The following is a 20,814-nucleotide window of genomic DNA, read 5'->3' as shown; positions in this document are numbered from 1 at the left end:
ACGTAAGTAGGCGAGGGAGAGTTAGGCTATGGGGAGAATGTTAGAGTTCAACTACGAGAAGGGAGGGTTAGGCTGCAAGACTGGAGGTAGGGTTAGTTTAGTTGTAGCCACCTGTCGGGATTTTGGCAGTCGGGATACCGATATCGGTATTCTGACTGCCGGTGTCCTCACAGCCAGTACCCCGTAGCCAACCCCTCTTGATAGTAAAAAGATGGCTGCCTGAAATTATCTGTTGAAATCTCAGCCACATCAAATAGGTAATGAATTAGTGAACCTTCCATAGCAACATTTGTAACCATGAAAACAATCAGTGCAGTCCCCAGTTTCCATGGTTACAAATGTTGCTAAGGAAGGGCAGCTATTCACAGACTATTGAACGTAGCGAGTGTGCTTCAATGTTTTCAACATTTCTCATAACCTTCCTCTTTTTATCCAGTGGCTGCAAACCTATCCTATTGAAAGCTGCCCTGTGTAAACCCAAAGGAAGAGTCCTGACTGGGGGTAACAGATGGAGAAAAGAATGTGGACGTAATAAGTAATGACATTATTTTCTAAATACCACTGCAGTATGCTTCATATAGTGCACAAGCCAGTAAGAATGGGAAAAGTTACGCTGGCAAGACAGAAAAGAAGCATAGTGAAGAGTTAGTCGGCAGCTTTAGAACAATTCCGATTGGGCGAGAGTGGTTTATATGTTCACAATTACTTTTCTGCACACAACATGAATAGAAAAAATACAGAGTGTATTTAACAGTAATGATAACTGACACCGAGTACAATTTAGAAAAATGTACAGGAATTTGATACAGATATGTATTACAGTATTTACAAACGGAATAATGCACTATAGAAATCTTCACAATCATCTGTTTTTGTTTTTATTTAAGTTTTTAATGACATCCTACAGATTACCAAAATTACCAATTGGTTAGGCCATTAAGTGGAAGCTGAGCAGTCAGTTCAGATTGTGTTCATTCCGAGACCAGACAGTTGCTTCATCCTCTTTGTCAGCTACATAATTGTATTCATAACAAATTCATTGAACAGCTCATTTAACTTGTCTAAATGGAAATAGGATGTGCTATATTTGCGCCATGTGGTCTCAGGGGCCGCATATCAATTATTCCCTTGCACACAATAATATCATATAATTAAGTTGCAATCTTGCCAATTTTACACATTTCCAGGAGACACAGATCAAAGGAAGTATATTAGCAGTTAACACATTCGCAAACTATGAGAGCTACTAATCAGCCTATGCTAATGATGATAAGGTGTGAAGATGTGTTTAGCAGCTGATCTCGGGGCTGTGACCTTCTGCACATGACTGGTTTATGAAACTTAAATTGCTTTGTTAACAACGGGCAGAACTGTGTCCTTGCAGACCTTTACTCAGGGAACACAACTAGGCAATTACAATCACATAACATGCTGTATTAAGACAAGACAAACAGTCTTAACCTGTTAATTGTCAGCAAGGAATGTGCTTTTTTATTAGCAACTCCTGGAATGTTTGGTCACGTTGCCTAACACTTCTGGGTATGATCGATATACTCGGATATACAAACATTGTTACCGGCTTCTGAATGAGTCTAAAGGTATGTACACACGATGCGATATGCACTTGAGTCAAAATCGTAAGGAAAGTTAGTGCATATTGCACTGTGTACACAGCTTGCGATGCCGATGCGCGGTCCCGCAGGATAGGCATCGCAAGCAAAAATAGACTGTGCAGGCAAGTCAATTTTGACTCTTTCGTGTAACAGAATAGTCAAAATTGTGACTTAGCCAAAATCGGTATCGCAAGCACAGTCATCTTTCCTTGCGATACCGACCACAGTTCATGTTGCATAGTGAGAATCGGGCATAGCCCGAATCTCACCGTGTGTATGGACCTTAAATAAATTCTACAATCATTTGTTGTGACCGCTAGTCTACATTATTTTGCTAACCTTGGTTAAAGGGCATTAATTACTAAAACCAATAATTATTTAAGTTTTATGTATTTGTATAGTAAAAGTTCCATTTCCAGCAATTTTAATGTCAGGGCAGAAGAAAGGACAATAAAGAGTTTCCCTTCCAAATGAAGGCGGCTTCCAACATTTTTATATTGTGGTCTATACGTCGCTTCCAAAGTATGATTACAAAAACCATAGCTGCACACTGCAATGAAGGTACTTGTTTCATGTCCTGCGTTTCTGTATGTACAATACAATTTGTTTCAGACAGACAGGAGGGGCATCAAATTGTGGTTTAAACTGCAGCTACAGATTTTTCTATATATACCTATACTCAAATTGCACCATATAGCCACATCTAGCGCAAAACATAGACTTTACTACTTAGCCGCGCTAAAACACTGGGCCTAATTGAGATCTGATGGCAACAGCAAATATGTTAGCTAATGGGCAAAACCATGTGCACTGCATGGGGTGCAGATGTAACATGTGCAGAGAGAGAGTTAGATTTGGGTGTGGTGTGTTCAAACTGAAATCTAAATTGCAGTGTAGAAATAAAGCAGCCATTATTTACCCTGCACAGAAACAAAATAACCCACCCAACTCTAAATCTCTCTGCACATGTTATATCTGCCCCACCTGCAGTGCACGTGGTTTTGACCAACTGCTAACAAATTTGCTGCTGCGATCAGATCTGAATTAGGCCCACTGATCCTAAGTCATAGTATAAGCAAACTAAGATGCAAAACTGAGGAAAAGTAGCACAATGCAGGAAAAAGAAGAAGAAAACTTGAGGATTAAAGGTCACAATCTATTATTCTAGGGTAAAAAAGGAAGAGGAACGTGGCTGCGTCAGAACCCTTAACCTCAGGTAATGTATATAAATAAATGAGTAAGTCAGGTGTTAAAAATTCATAAACTCCAAACTGCAAAGCATACTGTATTCACAAATAAATAAGCCCAAACATAACATGTAAAAGTGAACAATATAACGTGTAAAACAGCAATAAATAGGGATAAAATGGTAAAAGTTCTCAAGTAAGCAATCTCTGATAATAAATATATATGAGCAGAATCCAATGGTCGTGGTGAAATGCAGACAGCACATCCTATGACAAATATGGCATCACGCTAGTCTCCTACATTGCACAGAGAATTTATCCCTATTTATTGCTGAATTATACAGTTTATTATATTGTCCTATTTGACATGTTGTGTCCATTTATTTGTGAATCAATACGTTACTGTATTGCTATGTTTTGCTTGAAGCCTATAGATTGAGTTACTCATTTATTAATATAGTCATTTACATCACCTGAGGTTAAAAGCTCTGACATTAAGAGTGTAGGTAGACCCGAGACAGCAGCCATTCTTTTTCTCTCGCTAACTTTGTTTTCAGACTCACTAGGGTATTCAATTATCCGCAAATTCGCGGCAATTTTTCGGCCAAAAATTTTTTGCGGCAATCGACCGAAAACTGCAGCGAAAACGCTCCGTTTTTCGACCTATTTAATTCCAAACGGGTTTCACGTGAAAATTCTTGCAGTGAAAAGTGCAGGTGAAAATGGGGAAATCAGCCTGTACCCCAAAAAATGCTAAACTAACATAGGAAAACAGAAGAGAAGTGTATTAGAGATCACATTAGAGAGTTTTTGGGGACTTAAATTGTGTGAAATGGCTGTTATATGCATTTTTAAAAAAAAATGCAAAAAAAAATGATAGAAAGCAAGTTTTTTTGAGCAAAATAAATGCTCTCATTAAATTTGGGGTACATGAAAATGGGTATAAGTATATATTTGGGTCATTTTAGGGTACTTTAAAAAAAAGTGGAAACAGACCGATTACTCCCATCTGCAAGCCTAAAAACATCTGTCCCACTCATAAAGCACCCCAATATACCTGTCCCATACCTTGAACCCCAATTTCCATCACTTTGTACTTTTTCACCCCAAAAATGACATGTCATTATTGGCCCATTAAAAATAATTAAAAACTTCAACGTGCCTAATTAGTCATTAAGGGGGGTGACCCAGGAATTCTTGACCATATCCAAACATTTTTACCTTAAAATCGTGACTCTTTCCAACTTTTCACCTGCTTCAGAGTAGGTGAAGTGAAATTAGTGAAAAAATTATCACCGATAAATTTTCCCAGAAAATTGAATAGGCTGTAATTGCGTTTCGCGGGAAAAGTCCGGTTTTTCGCGCGAAAACCAGACTTTTCACGTGAAAAGTTCGTTATCGCTGCTAATTGAATATACCCCATAGTGGAATGGGAGTCTTATCCTTTTTTTTTTTTTTTTTTTTAAACCCAAAAACAAAACAGACAGGCCCAATAAGAGTGAACCGTGCCATGCATTGTTATGTTTAAATGTGCAACTTTATACCAATTCCTTTGCTACAAAAAACTACTTTCTAGTACTGTACACTACAAGCAGAGTATCATGCAAATGAGGGGGGGGGGGGCAACTTGCGAGACGTGCGAAACAGCGCAAAAAAAAAAGCTGTTGAGAACCACATCTGTAGCTGTATCCTATTCCACTTATCAGCTGCAGTGCGTGAAATCCTGCAGGAGTAATAGAGCTACTGTAATGTTACCGGATCTCTGGGGTCAGGAAGTGGGGAATATTAATATTTCACTTTGTACCACACAGAGACAGCATAGAGCTCATATTCTATTTTAGACAAAGAGCCACTTCAATATGTAGTTATTCCCTTTTAATGAGTTGATGATGCAATCACTACTGCGAAAAGTTCCAAGAAAGCCAAGTACCAAAGTATATGTACAAACTAATAAACACACAGATGCATCCTCATACATGAAGCCTCAATAAGCCATGCAGTGCAAGATGCCTGGCTCAAGTGAGCAGCCAGGTCCCGTACAACTCTGCTAGCATCAGGCGACTTTTGCTGAAAATGTGTCTTAGGCGCAAAACAATGTGACTAGGACACACCAGGAGACTCTGTTGATTAATTTGATATGCGACACTTGTATAATGTGTGTGACTGAGTCTGTATATGGAGCACAATGGAATTTGTATTGGAAAAAAAAGTTGTGGCTGCTGCATTGTAGCAATTCATATACAGATACAGAGACTCAGTTACATACAGATATGCAGTGACACATTTCAAAATGAATAAGCACAGTCTGCTGGTGCATACTACCTACATCGTGTTGCGACAGATGCAATTCTGTCAAAAAAGACGCACAGCATAGCAGGAATCTCACCTGGCGCGCAAAGGGCGGCTGTTTGGCACGACTGCAGTAATGATGTTCTAGGAAACATCTGTAGGTCACATGTAAGTAGAAATCCCTAAAGTAGACATACACCTGTGTTCTAATTTGCAACCATGAGCATAATAGATCACCTAATCAGAGTCTATTATTTAAGCCATCCAATACCCCTCAAACACCTAAACCCCCAATCCAATCCAGGTAAAGTGAACACTGTTTCAAGCCGTGTCACAGCTGCTAAACCTCTTTCTTACAGCACGATGGACTCCAGTTATTCCTGGGTTATCACCTTCACACTGCACCCATGTCTGTCACTCCCATGAGGCGGGACTCGAGAAACTCAGCCAATCAGCAGCTTTGAAAGGTAACTCTGGTGGCACCTTTCGGACCGCACTGTGTCCGGGTTGTTCCCGGGTTCAATCCAAGGTTCCTCCTTGACAACCCACTGGGTGGACTTCTCAGTCAGGCGCCATCATTTTTGTGGCGATGGATTGCACCTGAATGAGGAGGGGGCTACGGTGCGGGGGGCAAGATGGTTAGAAGGTTGGAGGAGCTTTTAAAACTAGGAGCCTGGGGGGAGGGTTTAGCTAAAAGCTATGGGTCAAACAATGAGAACAGTAAGGATGGGGGTAGTGAACAATTTGGGGGTGGAGAAGGGGGAGCGAAAGATCAGCCGGCAAGGGTATTTGCATGGGTATTGACACTGAAAATACTGATGCAGGTATTACCCAAGATATTCCCAATTTATCACCTAATGACGAATATGGCTCAACAATACACTACATAGAAAATGATGTCCATAGCATAAGGGAAAATACTAACATCGGGGGATGGGGGTGTTTAGAAAGTCTTAATGGGTCAAATAGAGACAGTAGTGAGGAAGGCTGTATTAAGTATGATGGGGTGGAAAGGGAGGGAGGAGAATAACAGTCGGTAAGGGTAAGACTAGAAAGGCACTTGTATATATAGATAAGATACCATTAAAACAAACGGGCAAGGGAGATGCTAAGCTAAAATGTAAGCTTGCGAAAGCAAGAAGCCTATCAGGTAAAAGGGGGGAATTGGAATGGCTTGTATCAAAATCTTAGTATGATAATAAGATTTTACTTACCGATAAATCTATTTCTCGGAGTCCGTAGTGGATGCTGGGGTTCCTGAAAGGACCATGGGGAATAGCGGCTCCGCAGGAGACAGGGCACAAAAAGTAAAGCTTTTCCAGATCAGGTGGTGTGCACTGGCTCCTCCCCCTATGACCCTCCTCCAGACTCCAGTTAGGTACTGTGCCCGGACGAGCGTACACAATAAGGGAGGATTTTGAATCCCGGGTAAGACTCATACCAGCCACACCAATCACACCGTACAACTTGTGATCTAAACCCAGTTAACAGTATGATAACAGCGGAGCCTCTGAAAGATGGCTTCCTTCAACAATAACCCGAATTTGTTAACAATAACTATGTACAATTATTGCAGATAATCCGCACTTGGGATGGGCGCCCAGCATCCACTACGGACTCCGAGAAATAGATTTATCGGTAAGTAAAATCTTATTTTCTCTATCGTCCTAGTGGATGCTGGGGTTCCTGAAAGGACCATGGGGATTATACCAAAGCTCCCAAACGGGCGGGAGAGTGCGGATGACTCTGCAGCACCGAATGAGAGAACTCCAGGTCCTCCATAGCCAGAGTATCAAATTTGTAAAATTTTACAAACGTGTTCTCCCCTGACCACGTAGCTGCTCGGCAAAGTTGTAATGCCGAGACCCCTCGGGCAGCCGCCCAAGATGAGCCCACCTTCCTTGTGGAGTGGGCCTTTACAGATTTAGGCTGTGGCAGGCCTGCCACAGAATGTGCAAGTTGGATTGTGCTACAGATCCAACGAGCAATCGTCTGCTTAGACGCAGGAGCACCCATCTTGTTGGGTGCATACAATATAAACAACGAGTCAGATTTTCTGACTCCAGCTGTCCTTGCAATATATATTTTTAATGCTCTGACAACGTCCAGTAACTTGGAGTCCTCCAAGTCACTTGTAGCCGCAGGCACTACAATAGGCTGGTTCAGATGAAATGCTGACACCACCTTAGGGAGAAAATGCGGACGAGTCCGCAGTTCTGCCCTGTCCGAATGGAAAATCAGATATGGGCTTTTGTAAGATAAAGCTGCCAGTTCTGACACTCTCCTGGCCGAAGCCAGGGCTAGAAGCATGGTCACTTTCCATGTGAGATATTTCAAATCCACCTTTTTTAGTGGTTCAAACCAATGAGATTTTAGAAAGTCCAAAACCACATTGAGATCCCACGGTGCCACTGGAGGCACCACAGGAGGCTGTATATGAAGCACTCCCTTAACAAAGGTCTGGACTTCAGGGACTGAAGCCAATTCTTTTTGAAAGAAAATCGACAGGGCCGAAATTTGAACCTTAATAGATCCCAATTTGAGACCCATAGACAATCCTGATTGCAGGAAATGTAGGAATCGACCCAGTTGAAATTCCTCCGTCGGAGCACTCCGATCTTCGCACCACGCAACATATTTTCGCCAAATTCGGTGATAATGTTGCATGGTTACTTCCTTCCTTGCTTTAATCAAAGTAGGAATGACTTCTTCCGGCATGCCTTTTTCCTTTAGGATCCGGCGTTCAACCGCCATGCCGTCAAACGCAGCCGCGGTAAGTCTTGAAACAGACAGGGACCCTGCTGAAGCAAGTCCCTCCTTAGAGGTAGAGGCCACGGATCTTCCGTGATCATCTCTTGAAGTTCCGGGTACCAAGTCCTTCTTGGCCAATCCGGAACCACTAGTATCGTTCTTACGCCTCTTTGCCGTATAATTCTCAATACTTTTGGTATGAGAGGCAGAGGAGGAAACACATACACCGACTGGTACACCCAAGGCATTACCAGCGCGTCCACAGCTATTGCCTGCGGATCTCTTGACCTGGCGCAATATCTGTCCAGTTTTCTGTTGAGGCGAGACGCCATCATGTCCACCATTGGTCTTTCCCAACGGGTTACCAGCATGTGGAAGACTTCTGGATGAAGTCCCCACTCTCCCGGGTGAAGATCGTGTCTGCTGAGGAAGTCTGCTTCCCAGTTGTCCACTCCCGGGATGAACACTGCTGACAGTGCTATCACATGATTCTCTGCCCAGCGAAGAATCCTTGCAGCTTCTGCCATTGCACTCCTGCTTCTTGTGCCGCCCTGTCTGTTCACATGGGCGACTGCCGTGATGTTGTCCGACTGGATCAACACCGGTTTTCCTTGAAGCAGAGGTTCTGCCTGGCTTAGAGTATTGTATATTGCTCTTAGTTCCAGAATGTTTATGTGAAGAGACGTTTCCAGGCTCGTCCATACTCCCTGGAAGTTTCTTCCTTGTGTGACTGCTCCCCAGCCTCTCAGGCTGGCGTCCGTGGTCACCAGGATCCAATCCTGTATGCCGAATCTGCGGCCCTCCAATAGATGAGGACTCTGCAACCACCACAGAAGAGACACCCTTGTCCTTGGAGACAGGGTTATCCGTAGGTGCATCTGAAGATGCGACCCTGACCATTTGTCCAACAGATCCCTTTGGAAAATTCTTGCGTGGAATCTGCCGAATGGAATTGCTTCGTAAGAAGCCACCATTTTTCCCAGGACTCTTGTGCATTGATGCACAGACACCTTTCCTGGTTTTAGGAGGTTCCTGACAAGCTCGGATAACTCCTTGGCTTTTTCCTCCGGGAGAAAAACCTTTTTCTGAACCGTGTCCAGAATCATCCCTAGGAACAGCAGACGAGTTGTCGGCATTAACTGGGATTTTGGAATATTCAGAATCCACCCGTGCTGTTTTAGCACTTCTTGAGACAGTGCTAATCCCATCTCTAGCTGTTCTCTGGACCTTGCCCTTATTAGGAGATCGTCCAAGTATGGGATAATTAATATGCCTTTTCTTCGAAGAAGAATCATCATCTCGGCCATTACCTTTGTAAAGACCCGAGGTGCCGTGGACAATCCGAACGGCAGCGTCTGAAACTGATAGTGACAGTTTTGTACAACGAACCTGAGGTACCCCTGGTGTGATGGGTAAATTGGAACGTGGAGATACGCATCCTTGATGTCCAAGGATACCATAAAGTCCCCCTCTTCCAGGTTCGCTATCACTGCTCTGAGTGACTCCATCTTGAACTTGAACTTCTTTATGTACAGGTTCAAGGACTTCAGATTTAGAATAGGCCTTACCGAGCCATCCGGCTTCGGTACCACAAAAAGAGTGGAATAATACCCCTTCCCTTGTTGTAGAAGAGGTACCTTGACTATCACCTGCTGAGAGTACAGCTTGTGAATGGCTTCCAAAACCGTCTCCCTTTCGGAGGGGGACGTTGGTAAAGCAGACTTCAGGAAACGGCGAGGTGGATCTGTCTCTAATTCCAACCTGTACCCCTGAGATATTATCTGCAGAATCCAGGGATCTACTTGCGAGTGAGCCCACTGCGCGCTGTAATTTTTGAGACGACCCCCCACCGTCCCCGAGTCCGCTTGAGAAGCCCCAGCGTCATGCTGAGGCTTTTGTAGAAGCCGGGGAGGGCTTCTGTTCCTGGGAAGGAGCTGCCTGTTGCTGTCTCTTCCCTCGACCTCTGCCTCGTGGCAGATATGAATAGCCCTTTGCTCTCTTATTTTTAAAGGAACGAAAGGGCTGCGGTTGAAAGGTCGGTGCCTTTTTCTGTTGGGGAGTGACTTGAGGTAGAAAGGTGGATTTCCCGGCTGTAGCCGTGGCCACCAAATCTGATAGACCGACTCCAAATAACTCCTCCCCTTTATACTGCAAAACTTCCATATGCCGTTTTGAATCCGCATCGCCTGTCCACTGTCGCGTCCATAAAGCTCTTCTGGCCGAAATGGACATAGCACTTACCCGTGATGCCAGTGTGCAGATATCCCTCTGTGCATCACGCATATAAAGAAATGCATCCTTTATTTGTTCTAACGACAGTAAAATATTGTCCCTGTCCAGGGTATCAATATTTTCAATCAGGGATTCTGACCAAACTACCCCAGCACTGCACATCCAGGCAGTCGCTATAGCTGGTCGTAGTATAACACCTGCATGTGTGTATATACTTTTTTGGATATTTTCCATCCTCCTATCTGATGGATCTTTAAGTGCGGCCGTCTCAGGAGAGGGTAACGCCACTTGTTTAGATAAGCGTGTTAGCGCCTTGTCCACCCTAGGAGGTGTTTCCCAGCGCTCCCTAACCTCTGGCGGGAAAGGGTATAATGCCAATAATTTCTTTGAAATTATCAGCTTTTTATCAGGGGCAACCCACGCTTCATTACACACGTCATTTAATTCTTCTGATTCAGGAAAAACTATAGGTAGTTTTTTCACACCCCACATAATACCCTGTTTAGTGGTACCTGTAGTATCAGCTAAATGTAACGCCTCCTTCATTGCCAAAATCATATAACGTGTGGCCCTACTGGAAAATACGGATGATTCGTCACCGTCACCACTGGAGTCATCGCCTGTGTCTGGGTCTGTGTCGACCGACTGAGGCAAAGGGCGTTTCACAGCCCCTGACGGAGTTTGAGTCGCCTGGACAGGCACTAATTGATTGTCCGGCCGTCTCATGTCGTCAAACGACTGCTTTAGCGTGTTGACACTATCCCGTAGTTCCATAAATAAAGGCATCCATTCTGGTGTCGACTCCCTAGGGGGTGACATCCTCATATTTGGCAATTGCTCCGCCTCCACGCCAATATCGTCCTCATACATGTCGACACACACGTACCGACACACAGCAGACACACAGGGAATGCTCCTAACGAAGACAGGACCCACTAGCCCTTTGGGGAGACAGAGGGAGAGTTTGCCAGCACACACCAAAAGCGCTATATATATATCAGGGATAGCCTTATAATAAGTGCTCCCTTATAGCTGCTTTGTTATATCAAAATATCGCCATAAATTTGCCCCCCCTCTCTGTTTTACCCTGTTTCTGTAGTGCAGTGCAGGGGAGAGACTTGGGAGCCGTCCTGACCAGCGGAGCTGTGAGAGGAAATGGCGCCGTGTGCTGAGGAGATAGGCCCCGCCCCTTTTCTGGCGGGCTCGTCTCCCGCTATTTAGAGAAATCAGGCAGGGGTTAAATATCTCCATATAGCCTCTGGGGGCTATATGTGAGGTATTTTTAGCCTTTATATAGGTTACATTTGCCTCCCAGGGCGCCCCCCCCCAGCGCCCTGCACCCTCAGTGACCGCGTGTGAAGTGTGCTGAGAGGAAAATGGCGCACAGCTGCAGTGCTGTGCGCTACCTTTAGAAGACTGCAGGAGTCTTCAGCCGCCGATTCTGGACCTCTTCTGACTTCAGCATCTGCAAGGGGGCCGGCGGCGCGGCTCCGGTGACCATCCAGGCTGTACCTGTGATCGTCCCTCTGGAGCTTGATGTCCAGTAGCCAAGAAGCCAATCCATCCTGCACGCAGGTGAGTTGACTCCTTCTCCCCTCAGTCCCTCGCTGCAGTGATCCTGTTGCCAGCAGGAATCACTGTAAAATAAAAAACCTAGCTAAACTTTTTCTAAGCAGCTCTTTAGGAGAGCCACCTAGATTGCACCCTTCTCGGCCGGGCACAAAAATCTAACTGGAGTCTGGAGGAGGGTCATAGGGGGAGGAGCCAGTGCACACCACCTGATCTGGAAAAGCTTTACTTTTTGTGCCCTGTCTCCTGCGGAGCCGCTATTCCCCATGGTCCTTTCAGGAACCCCAGCATCCACTAGGACGATAGAGAAATTATAGGTATTATGGAAACATGGTGGGACGACTAACGACTGGGTTGCGAATTTGGAGGGATATTCTCTTTTCAGGAGGGATAGGGCTACCAAAAGGCGAGGAGGGGTATGTCTCTATGTTAGACCATCTCTAAAACCAAACTTAATAGATGTAAGTTACGAGGGGACTGGAGATAACGTGGAGTCGCTATGGGTTGAGATCATAAGTGGGGGCACAGAAGCAAAGAAACAGTAATTGGCACGTGCTACAAGCAAATGGATATTAGCGTACATGACGAGGAGCAACGCTTACAGCAAATTGAAAAAGCTGCGGGAATAGGGGACATCCTAGTGTTAGGGGATTTTAACTATCCGGATATAAATTGGAGTAACGATTCACGTGTAAAAAGTAGAGAAGCAGGTTCTTAAATACATTAAAGGATCAATACTTGACTCAATTAGTCGAGGACCCAACTAGAGGTAAAACTATTCTGGCCCTAGTTATTACCAATAATGTGGACATTACTGTATATCAAACACTAAAGTTGGGGAGACCTTGGGAAACAGTGACCACTATATGATCACATTTGACATCAGTTTCAAGAAACACAGCTGTAAGGGAACAACTAAAACATTTAACTTTAGAAAAGCTAACTTCAATATGCTGAGATGGGCACTAAACAACATTGACTGGAAAGTTTTGTTTCATGGTGAAGACACAACAGAATTGTGGGTTGCTTTAAAAGGGTTGCTTGATAGCAATATTCACAAATTCATTCCCATGCGCACTAAACACAAGCCAATGTGGCTTAATAAGTAGGTCAAAGAAGCAATGGCTAAAAAGAGGCGTGCTTTCAAAACATTTCAATCTAATGAAGGGGAGGAGTCATTCCAGTATTATAAGGCATGAAATAAAAAAATGCAAAAAATAAGGGCAGCTAAAATTGTAAACGAAAAGCAAATCGCTATAGAGAGTAAATCCAATCCTAAAAAGTTTTATAAATAAAACATAAACAGTAAAAGGTTAAAGAAGGAGAATGTAGGCCCATTAAAAGATGAATTGGGAGCTTTAATAAACGATGATAAAATAAAAGCAGCATTACTGAACAATTTTCTTTCCACAGTATTCACCAGGGAGGATCAGACGGTGAGTGTAGTGCATAATGATAGTGAAGGTAATGACTCTTGGCTTGATGCTTGTTTAAGTAAGGAAGTAGTCCTGGAGAGACTAAGCAACATAAAGATTAATAAATCACCAGGCCCAGATGGTTTTCATCCGAGGGTTATTATGGAGCTTAGGTTGCAGCTAGCATAACCCCTATACTTGATTTTCCATAGTTCAATTAGATCAGGAATGTTACCAAAGGATTGGCGCATAGCTGAGGTAGTTCCTTTATTTAAAAAAGGGAACTAAAAATAATCCTGGTAACTTTAGACCAGTTTGTTTAACCTCTATATTTTGAGGGATAGCATAGAGTATTATCTGCAGGCTAATAAGATTATTAGCAAAAGTCAGCATGGGTTTGTAAGCGACAGATCATGTCAAACTAACTTAATTAGCTTCTACGAGGAAGTGAGCGAGAATCACAACCAGGAAAAAGCAGTGGATGTGGTGTATTTAAGTTTTGCAAAAGCCTTCGATACAGTGCCTTACAGGAAACTGATCATCAAATTAAGGGAACTTGGCCTAGGATATATTATATGTACATGGATAGGTAATTGGTTGGATAACAGAGTACAATGGGTAGTGGTGAACAGGACGTTCTCCAGCTGGGCAGCAGTAATCAGCAGAATATCACAAGGGTCCGTACTTGGCCCGCTACTGTTCTATATATTTATCAATGATCTAGGAATAGGCCTAGAAAGCACACAGTGTCAAGCTTTGCAGATGATACTAAACTGTGTAAGGTAATTAATTCAGAAACAATGTGGAGTCTCTACAGAATGACTTATTTAAACTTGAAACCTGGGCATCTAAATGGGGAATGAGGTTCAATATAGAAAAATGCAAAGTTATGCATTTGGGGACAAAAAACACACATGCATCCTACACTTTAAATGGGGAAAATCTAGGAGTAACTGTGGTGGAAAAAGATTTGGGGGTGCTTATAGATAATAGGCTTAATAACAGTACACAATGTCAAAATGCAACAAAAAAGGCAAGTAAAGTGCTTGCGTGCATAAACCATTGGTATGTCTGCACCTGGAATATTGTGTTCAATTTTGGGCACCATAGTATAAAAAAAAAATATCGGGGAACTAGAAAGAGTTCAAAAGCGAGCTACTAAATTGATTAAAGGATTAGAGACACTGGAGTACAAGGAAAGGCTTACTAGGTTAAATATGTATACACTAGAAAAGAGGCGTCTAAGAGGAGACATTATTAATATCTTCAAATATGTAAAGGGTCATTACAAGGAGTTAGCAGAGGATTTGTTTATTAAAAGAACTCTGTATAGGACACATGGGCACTAGCTGAGGCTAGAGGAGAGAAAATTCTGTACACAACGTAGGAAAGGGTTCTTCACGGTAAGGGCAATAAAGATTTGAAACTCCCTGCAGGAGAAAGTAATAATGGCAGACTCTGTAAATGCATTTAAAAACGGACTGGACAAATTTCTAACTGGAAAAAGTATCCAGGGTTATAGCATTTAACCGTTACATTAATATCTGGCAGTGGTAAGAATCATAGATGTCAATTGGTTCTAAACCATTACTTCAGCAGGTGCATTATAATACGAACAGCTTAACACAGAATACAGGTTGAACCCGATGGGTATTTTGCCTATTTTCAACATCACTAACTATGTAACTATAGTCATAGGGTTAAATCAAGTAATGAAATGACAATTATGCTTAACATTTGTGAAAAACTAAATCAGCATTTTTCATTAAAATTACATTGAAAAGATACAATGTACCAGTGTTTTTGTAAGTTTATACAGAGTAACATCAGCAAAAATGAAACTGCAGTTCATTTAACAGCATAGCGGTAAAACATAATTCCACCCACCTCACAGAACAGCGTAAGTTTATCATCTGGTAAAAGACCATTTGCTTCGTCAAGTAAAAAATCACGTCTGATAAACTTCTTAAAGCCCCAGTCTTTGCCTTGCACAAACCGGTAAGCTCTTTGACTTTCTGTTCAAGATATAGAAAACAAAATTTAGATACAATGAGGTACTAAGAAATAAACAGAGGTATATTTAAAACTAAAAAATGCAGTTAAACATATTCAAATGCCGAATACCTACTACATTCACTTTAAAATTATTTTGTTCTAAACTTTATTTAAAGACAATTGTTAATAGAACGATCACTAAAAAACTACTGCACAGGTTCTCATAGTCTGTCCTCAGGACCACACACAGCGCATGTTTTGCAGGTCTCCTCACAGAATCGCAAGTGAAATAATTAGCTCCACCTGTGGACCTTTTAAAATGTGTCAGTGAGTAATGAATACACCTGTGCACCTGCTGGGTTACCTGCAAAACAGGCACTGTGTGGGGTCCTCAGGACTGAGTTTGAGAACCTGTGCTTTACTGTATATCTGTATGCATGCTCTTCGGTAGCACTGGCTGTGGAGATTTTCTAATACCATATATATTGACTCTGTTCAAGAACAAAATAAGAGGCAAGAAAACATTGTTGCTTATTTGCTGATTGATTATGCTTATGGTTACATTACAAGCCCCAGAAAGTCCAACCATGCACTGTGGCAAATTAAGACTTTTTTTTTTTTGCCATCAAGAACTTTGTAAAATTCCCAGTATCCATGGTAATCAGACTCAGTTGGCAAGTTAATTTTTCAGGTACACTTGACAAGCGTCTGAGCATCTTATTATGGCCCTGATTCAGGTTAGTACAGTACAGATGTGCCCTGTTGCGCCTTGGGCCGGCAGCGTGGCATACATGCCTGTGTATTGCAGCATGCTAACTGCTGTGCCCGCGGGTGACACCGTATGCCACACTGTGGCTCTGTTGGCACCATGCGATCCTATGGGATTACAGGTGCGAGCGCATCCGGCGGGACTTCTATCATGGTATGTATGCCATGGTGTCGCGTGACGGGGCAAAGATGCAACAGGGCACATCTGTACGTAAACATGGTGGTTTACACAAAAACTTGATTGTGGAGGAACTGCGCATGTGCAGAACGAGTCCTTCGTGATCACTTGCAGTCGCCCCTTAGCCACAGCAGGACGGACATGCTGCAGCGTTTAGGAGGCGGATCAGTGACTGGGACCATTATAACATGAATGATGTTTTTTTATACAGTATCCACATATATTATACCTTGTTTTCTTCAGAAGATTTTGTATTTTCAGAAAATAACACAAACCTTTTAATTCATTTTAAGACTTACATTTTTTTAAACCCAAATGGGCAAAAAAGGGTTTCTAACCAAAAGCAAACGTGATGTATTTTGTCATTTTAGAATTAACACAAAGAAATACTTTGTGGTTCTTGCTTCCAAAGTATGAAACAGCAGAATTCTATGGGGCGTATCCAACTAGCTGCAGGGTTTACATTATGGCACTGCCAACGTTAACCAATTCCATTAGTTGCCAATACCCCGGTCACCAAATGTTTACTAGCACAGGCCAGCAAAGTGCCAGACACAAAGCCCGCGTACTGGTAGCATCAATAGATGGTGAGTCCACAGACAAGATCAGGAGGTATCCACAAACAGCTCCTGCTTAACACGTTTCAGACGGCTGGTAGTAATATCTATACCACAAAGGAGAGCGGGCTATTTGATATGCTTTATGATGATGTTTTTAATATGTGAGTGCATTATTATAAATGAAATTGCCTTTAAGTGTTTAAAGACCCTTACACACGGGAAAGATGTGTGCGGAGCGCTCTAGCACGGACCACTCAGCACACATCTCTCCCATCACCCAGCGGTGAAATGAGTGATCTCACTAGATTTGGCATGCATGCCCAAATCTAGAGCCGGTGATAGCGACGCGCGGGGCCGTACATCAGTATCGCCTGCACCCTACACACGGAGAGATCCGTGCTTAATTTCTAAGCAATCTAGTCAGATTGCTTACAATTTAAGCACAGATCTCTCCGTGTGTACCCCTCTTTCTCCCGATCCAATTATTAATGAGATAGGGAAACAGGGAGACACATCTCCTGGTTACCATTTTAAAAAAGAAGGAGGAGGGGTGACAATTATCTTTATTGTGTCCATTGTTAAGAATTAAAGAGAACATCACATATCCACAAAAAGTGGATCTATAAGACAATTCACGTTCTCCGGGAGAGCGACTGGGCAGAAATACACACATCTTCTACAAAAAGACTACTCCTTGGTATAGAGGAGAAGCTTTCACTGTATTTTTCTGCTGGCTGATTTGTCGGACTCACGGTGTATATAACTACACCCATTTCTGTTCATTGCGGTTTTCGTTATTTTCTGGTGATTACTAGACAATAACTACTAAGGGAGCGCATAGTTTGAAAGAGGGGACTCTCCTTTTTCAAGACAGGTATCCTCATGTGTGTGCAGATCAGTATGTGGAAGATAGGACACTCTGGGGCAGATTTATTAAGCTCGGTGAAGTGATAAAGTGGAAGGCGATAAAGGACCAGCCAATCCGTCCTGTCATTTTTCAAACCCAGCCTGTGATATGGCAGTACGGATCTGATTGGCTGGTACTTTATCACCTTCCACTTTATCACTTCACCGAGCTTAATAAATCTGCCCCTCTGTGCCCTTCTCCCATGTATGCATTTTCTTCTGCAGCACTGGGCAATATTTTCTGGTGATTACCACACAATGGGGGTAATTCAGATCTGATCACTAGGCAGCGATTTTTGCTGTCCTGCAATCAGATAGTCGCCGCCTACAGGGGGAGTGTATTCTCGCTGTGCGAGTGTGCGATCGAATGTGTAGCAGAGCTGTACAAACTGATTTTGTGCAGTCTCTGCGCAGCCCAGGACTTACTCAGCCGCTGCGATCACATCAGCCTGTCTGGGACCGGATTGGCAGTCAGACACGCTCCCTTTAAATGCTTGAACACGTCTGCGTTTTTCCAGATACTAGCTGAAAACGGTCAGTTGCCACCCACAAACGCCCTCTTCATGTCAATTTCCTTGCGAACGCCCATGCAAATGGATTCTTCACACAGACCCGTTGCTGACTGGCGATCCCCTTTGCAGCCGTCTGTCGCGCCTGCGCATTGCGGTGCATGCGCAGTTTGGATATGATTGCCCACTGTGCGAAAATGCACAGCAGCGATCGGATCTGAATTACCCCCCATGGGCCTAATTCAAATCTGATTGCAGCAGCAAATTTGTTAGCAGCTGGGCAAAACCATGTGCACTGCAGGGGGTCAGATATAACATGTGCAGAGAGAGTTAAGGCCCATACACACTTGACGATAAAATGAGCGACGTCGTTCATTTCAGCCCTCATCAACGACGTCGCTCATTATATCGTCAAGTGTGTATGCATCCGACGACCACCGATGCGCGGCCCCGCGGGACGTTAACGACCCTCGCTTATCTGTGGAGCATGTATGCTCAATTTCCACTATGGTCGTTACCGACCAGAGACGTCGTTGAATGTGTATGGTGTGAACGACCAATGACCAAGCCACTGTTCACCAGCCCTGTTCCCAGCTCATTATTTTAATAAACTGTTCAGCTTGGATGCTTCAACGATGAATGGTCTTTGGTCGTTGGTAGTGTGTATGCTCATGTTGTTTGCTCAGCTGTTCAAGGGAAGTTCAAGGGAAGTCGTTAACGACGGTCGTTAACAACGTGTGCATCGTCAAGTGTGTATGGGCCTTTAGATTTGGGTGGGGTGTGTTCAAACTGAAATCTAATTTGCAGTTTAAAAATAAAGCAGCCAGTATTTACCCTGCACAGAAACAAAATAACCCACCCAAATCTAACTCTCTCTGCACATGTTATATCTGCCTCCCCTGCAGTGCACATGGAGGGTAATTCAGAGTTGATCGCAGCAGCAAATTTGTTAGCAGTTGGGCAAAACCACATGTACTGCAGGTGTGTCAGATATAACATTTGCAGAGAGAGTTCATTATTTGTATACAGGTTGGGGAGATTGTCTCCATCCCTGGAATACAGTATTTTTCTGTACTGCAGTAGGTTCAGTAAATGTCTGGTGACCAGTGTGATAACCTGACAATAGCTTTTATGTGGGCACACTGTTTAAAAGGTGACACTCCCTTCTTTCAAACCAGTGTACCCCCATCTTTCTGTACCCTCATCTTTCTAAGTCGCAGGGATGTTGAAAAGAGATGGCGGTGCAAACGGAACAGTAGGCTCCTGGCAGGCCCCACTAGTTGCTAAAACCTGTGGAACACAGGCCCTCATTCCGAGTTGATCGCTCGCTGACATTTTAGCAGTGATCAGGTTACTACTGCGCGTGCGTATGCACTGCAATGCGCACGCGCGTCATACAGGTACAAACAGCATCGTTGCTGTGCAATGCTTCTAGTGACTAATCGATTCGCACAGCCAATTGCAAGGAGACTGACAGGAAGAGGGAGTTTGAGGGCGGCAAATGACCGTTTTCTAGGAGTGGTAGGGTAAACGCAGGCGTGTCCAGGCGTTTGCAGGGCGGGTGTCTGACGTCAATTCCGGGCCCGGACAGGCTGAAGTGACCACAAGGGCTGAGTAAGTTCAGACCTACTCTGAAACTGCAAAAAACTTTTTCGTACCGCTCGGCTTCACATGCGATCACACACTTGCAAAGCGAAAATACACTCCCCCGTGGGCGGCGACTATGCGTTTGCACAGCTGCAAAAAGTAGCTAGCGAGTGATCAACTTGGAATGAGAGCCATAGTTTAGTCCATTTTGCCCTTCACTACAGAGTACAAGTGGAGTTCATCCTCCCCAGTCTTACTGCATCTCCAAAGGACGAGCCCCACTCCAAAGTAAAGGGGTTAACGGACATGTCAAAATAATTTAGGTGTGACTAAAGGTGGGTACACACTAACAGATATATCTGCAGATCAACTGATCTGCAGATATATCTATGGACGGATCGGGCAGTGTGCTGTGCATACACACTGCTCGATCCGTCGGGGACTGACGTCATGAACTGGGCGGGCGTGTACACACGCCCGCCCAGTTCACCTGTCAATCACCGCCGGCCGCCGCAGCATGTGTACGGGCGGTCGGCCGACCGCCCCGTACACACACAGCGATGCGCCAATATATCGGTAGATATATTGGCCGTCGGCTGTGCTGCGCGGCCGACGCGATACGTCTGTGAACAACGGAGTTCACAGACATATCGGCCGTACACACTGGCCGTCGGTCCCGCAATATATCGGCCGATATATCGACCAGTGTGTACGGGCCTTTACTGTACTGTACACTTAACAAAAGATAAGAGGATTTTAGGTCACTTATGCTGGGTACACACTGGCAGATATATTGGCCAATCAGTTGGTTGTCCAATATATCTTTTGCTGATCTGCAGGTGTGTACAAGCAATATGTCTGTGAAAGACGTCTTTCACAGATATATTGCATCTGCTGTGCAACACAGCAGATAACCAATATATCTGCAGATATTTAGTGCATCTTTCAGTGTGTATGAACAATCCCCATCTGCATATATAGCTGCAGATAGATTTAACAGCAGATATATCTTTAAGATAAATTGGCACATCTTTCTGTGTGTATGAACAACCACCATCTGCAGATATATCTGCAGATCGATTGAACTGCAGATATATCTGCCAGTGTGTACCCAGCTTTACAGTCGAATCCTTTTCTCTGAAGTAGGCTCTGCATCATGGGATTTGCAGGATGGGCTGGAGATTGGCACATTAACAACTGTAACTTTAATTCTAAGCTCCTGCAACCCCAAAATGCCAGTGCTACTTTTAAAAGA

General features: G+C 43.7%; 1 protein-coding gene across 1 annotated transcript in view; it reads right to left on the bottom strand.

Annotated features, from left to right (window-relative positions):
• The window catches only part of SPOPL (speckle type BTB/POZ protein like), a 161,455-nt gene that overhangs the window by 82,196 nt on the left and 58,445 nt on the right, over positions 1–20,814 (bottom strand). The window contains exon 4 of the mRNA XM_063933725.1: positions 14,944–15,071. Within this exon, the coding sequence (XP_063789795.1) occupies positions 14,944–15,071 (128 nt within the window). The remainder of the gene's footprint in view (positions 1–14,943; positions 15,072–20,814) is intronic.

Source organism: Pseudophryne corroboree, chromosome 7 (genome assembly GCF_028390025.1).
Source record: "Pseudophryne corroboree isolate aPseCor3 chromosome 7, aPseCor3.hap2, whole genome shotgun sequence".
NCBI classification, from domain to species: domain Eukaryota; kingdom Metazoa; phylum Chordata; class Amphibia; order Anura; family Myobatrachidae; genus Pseudophryne; species Pseudophryne corroboree.
This window is presented reverse-complemented; position numbering and strand designations above follow the sequence as displayed.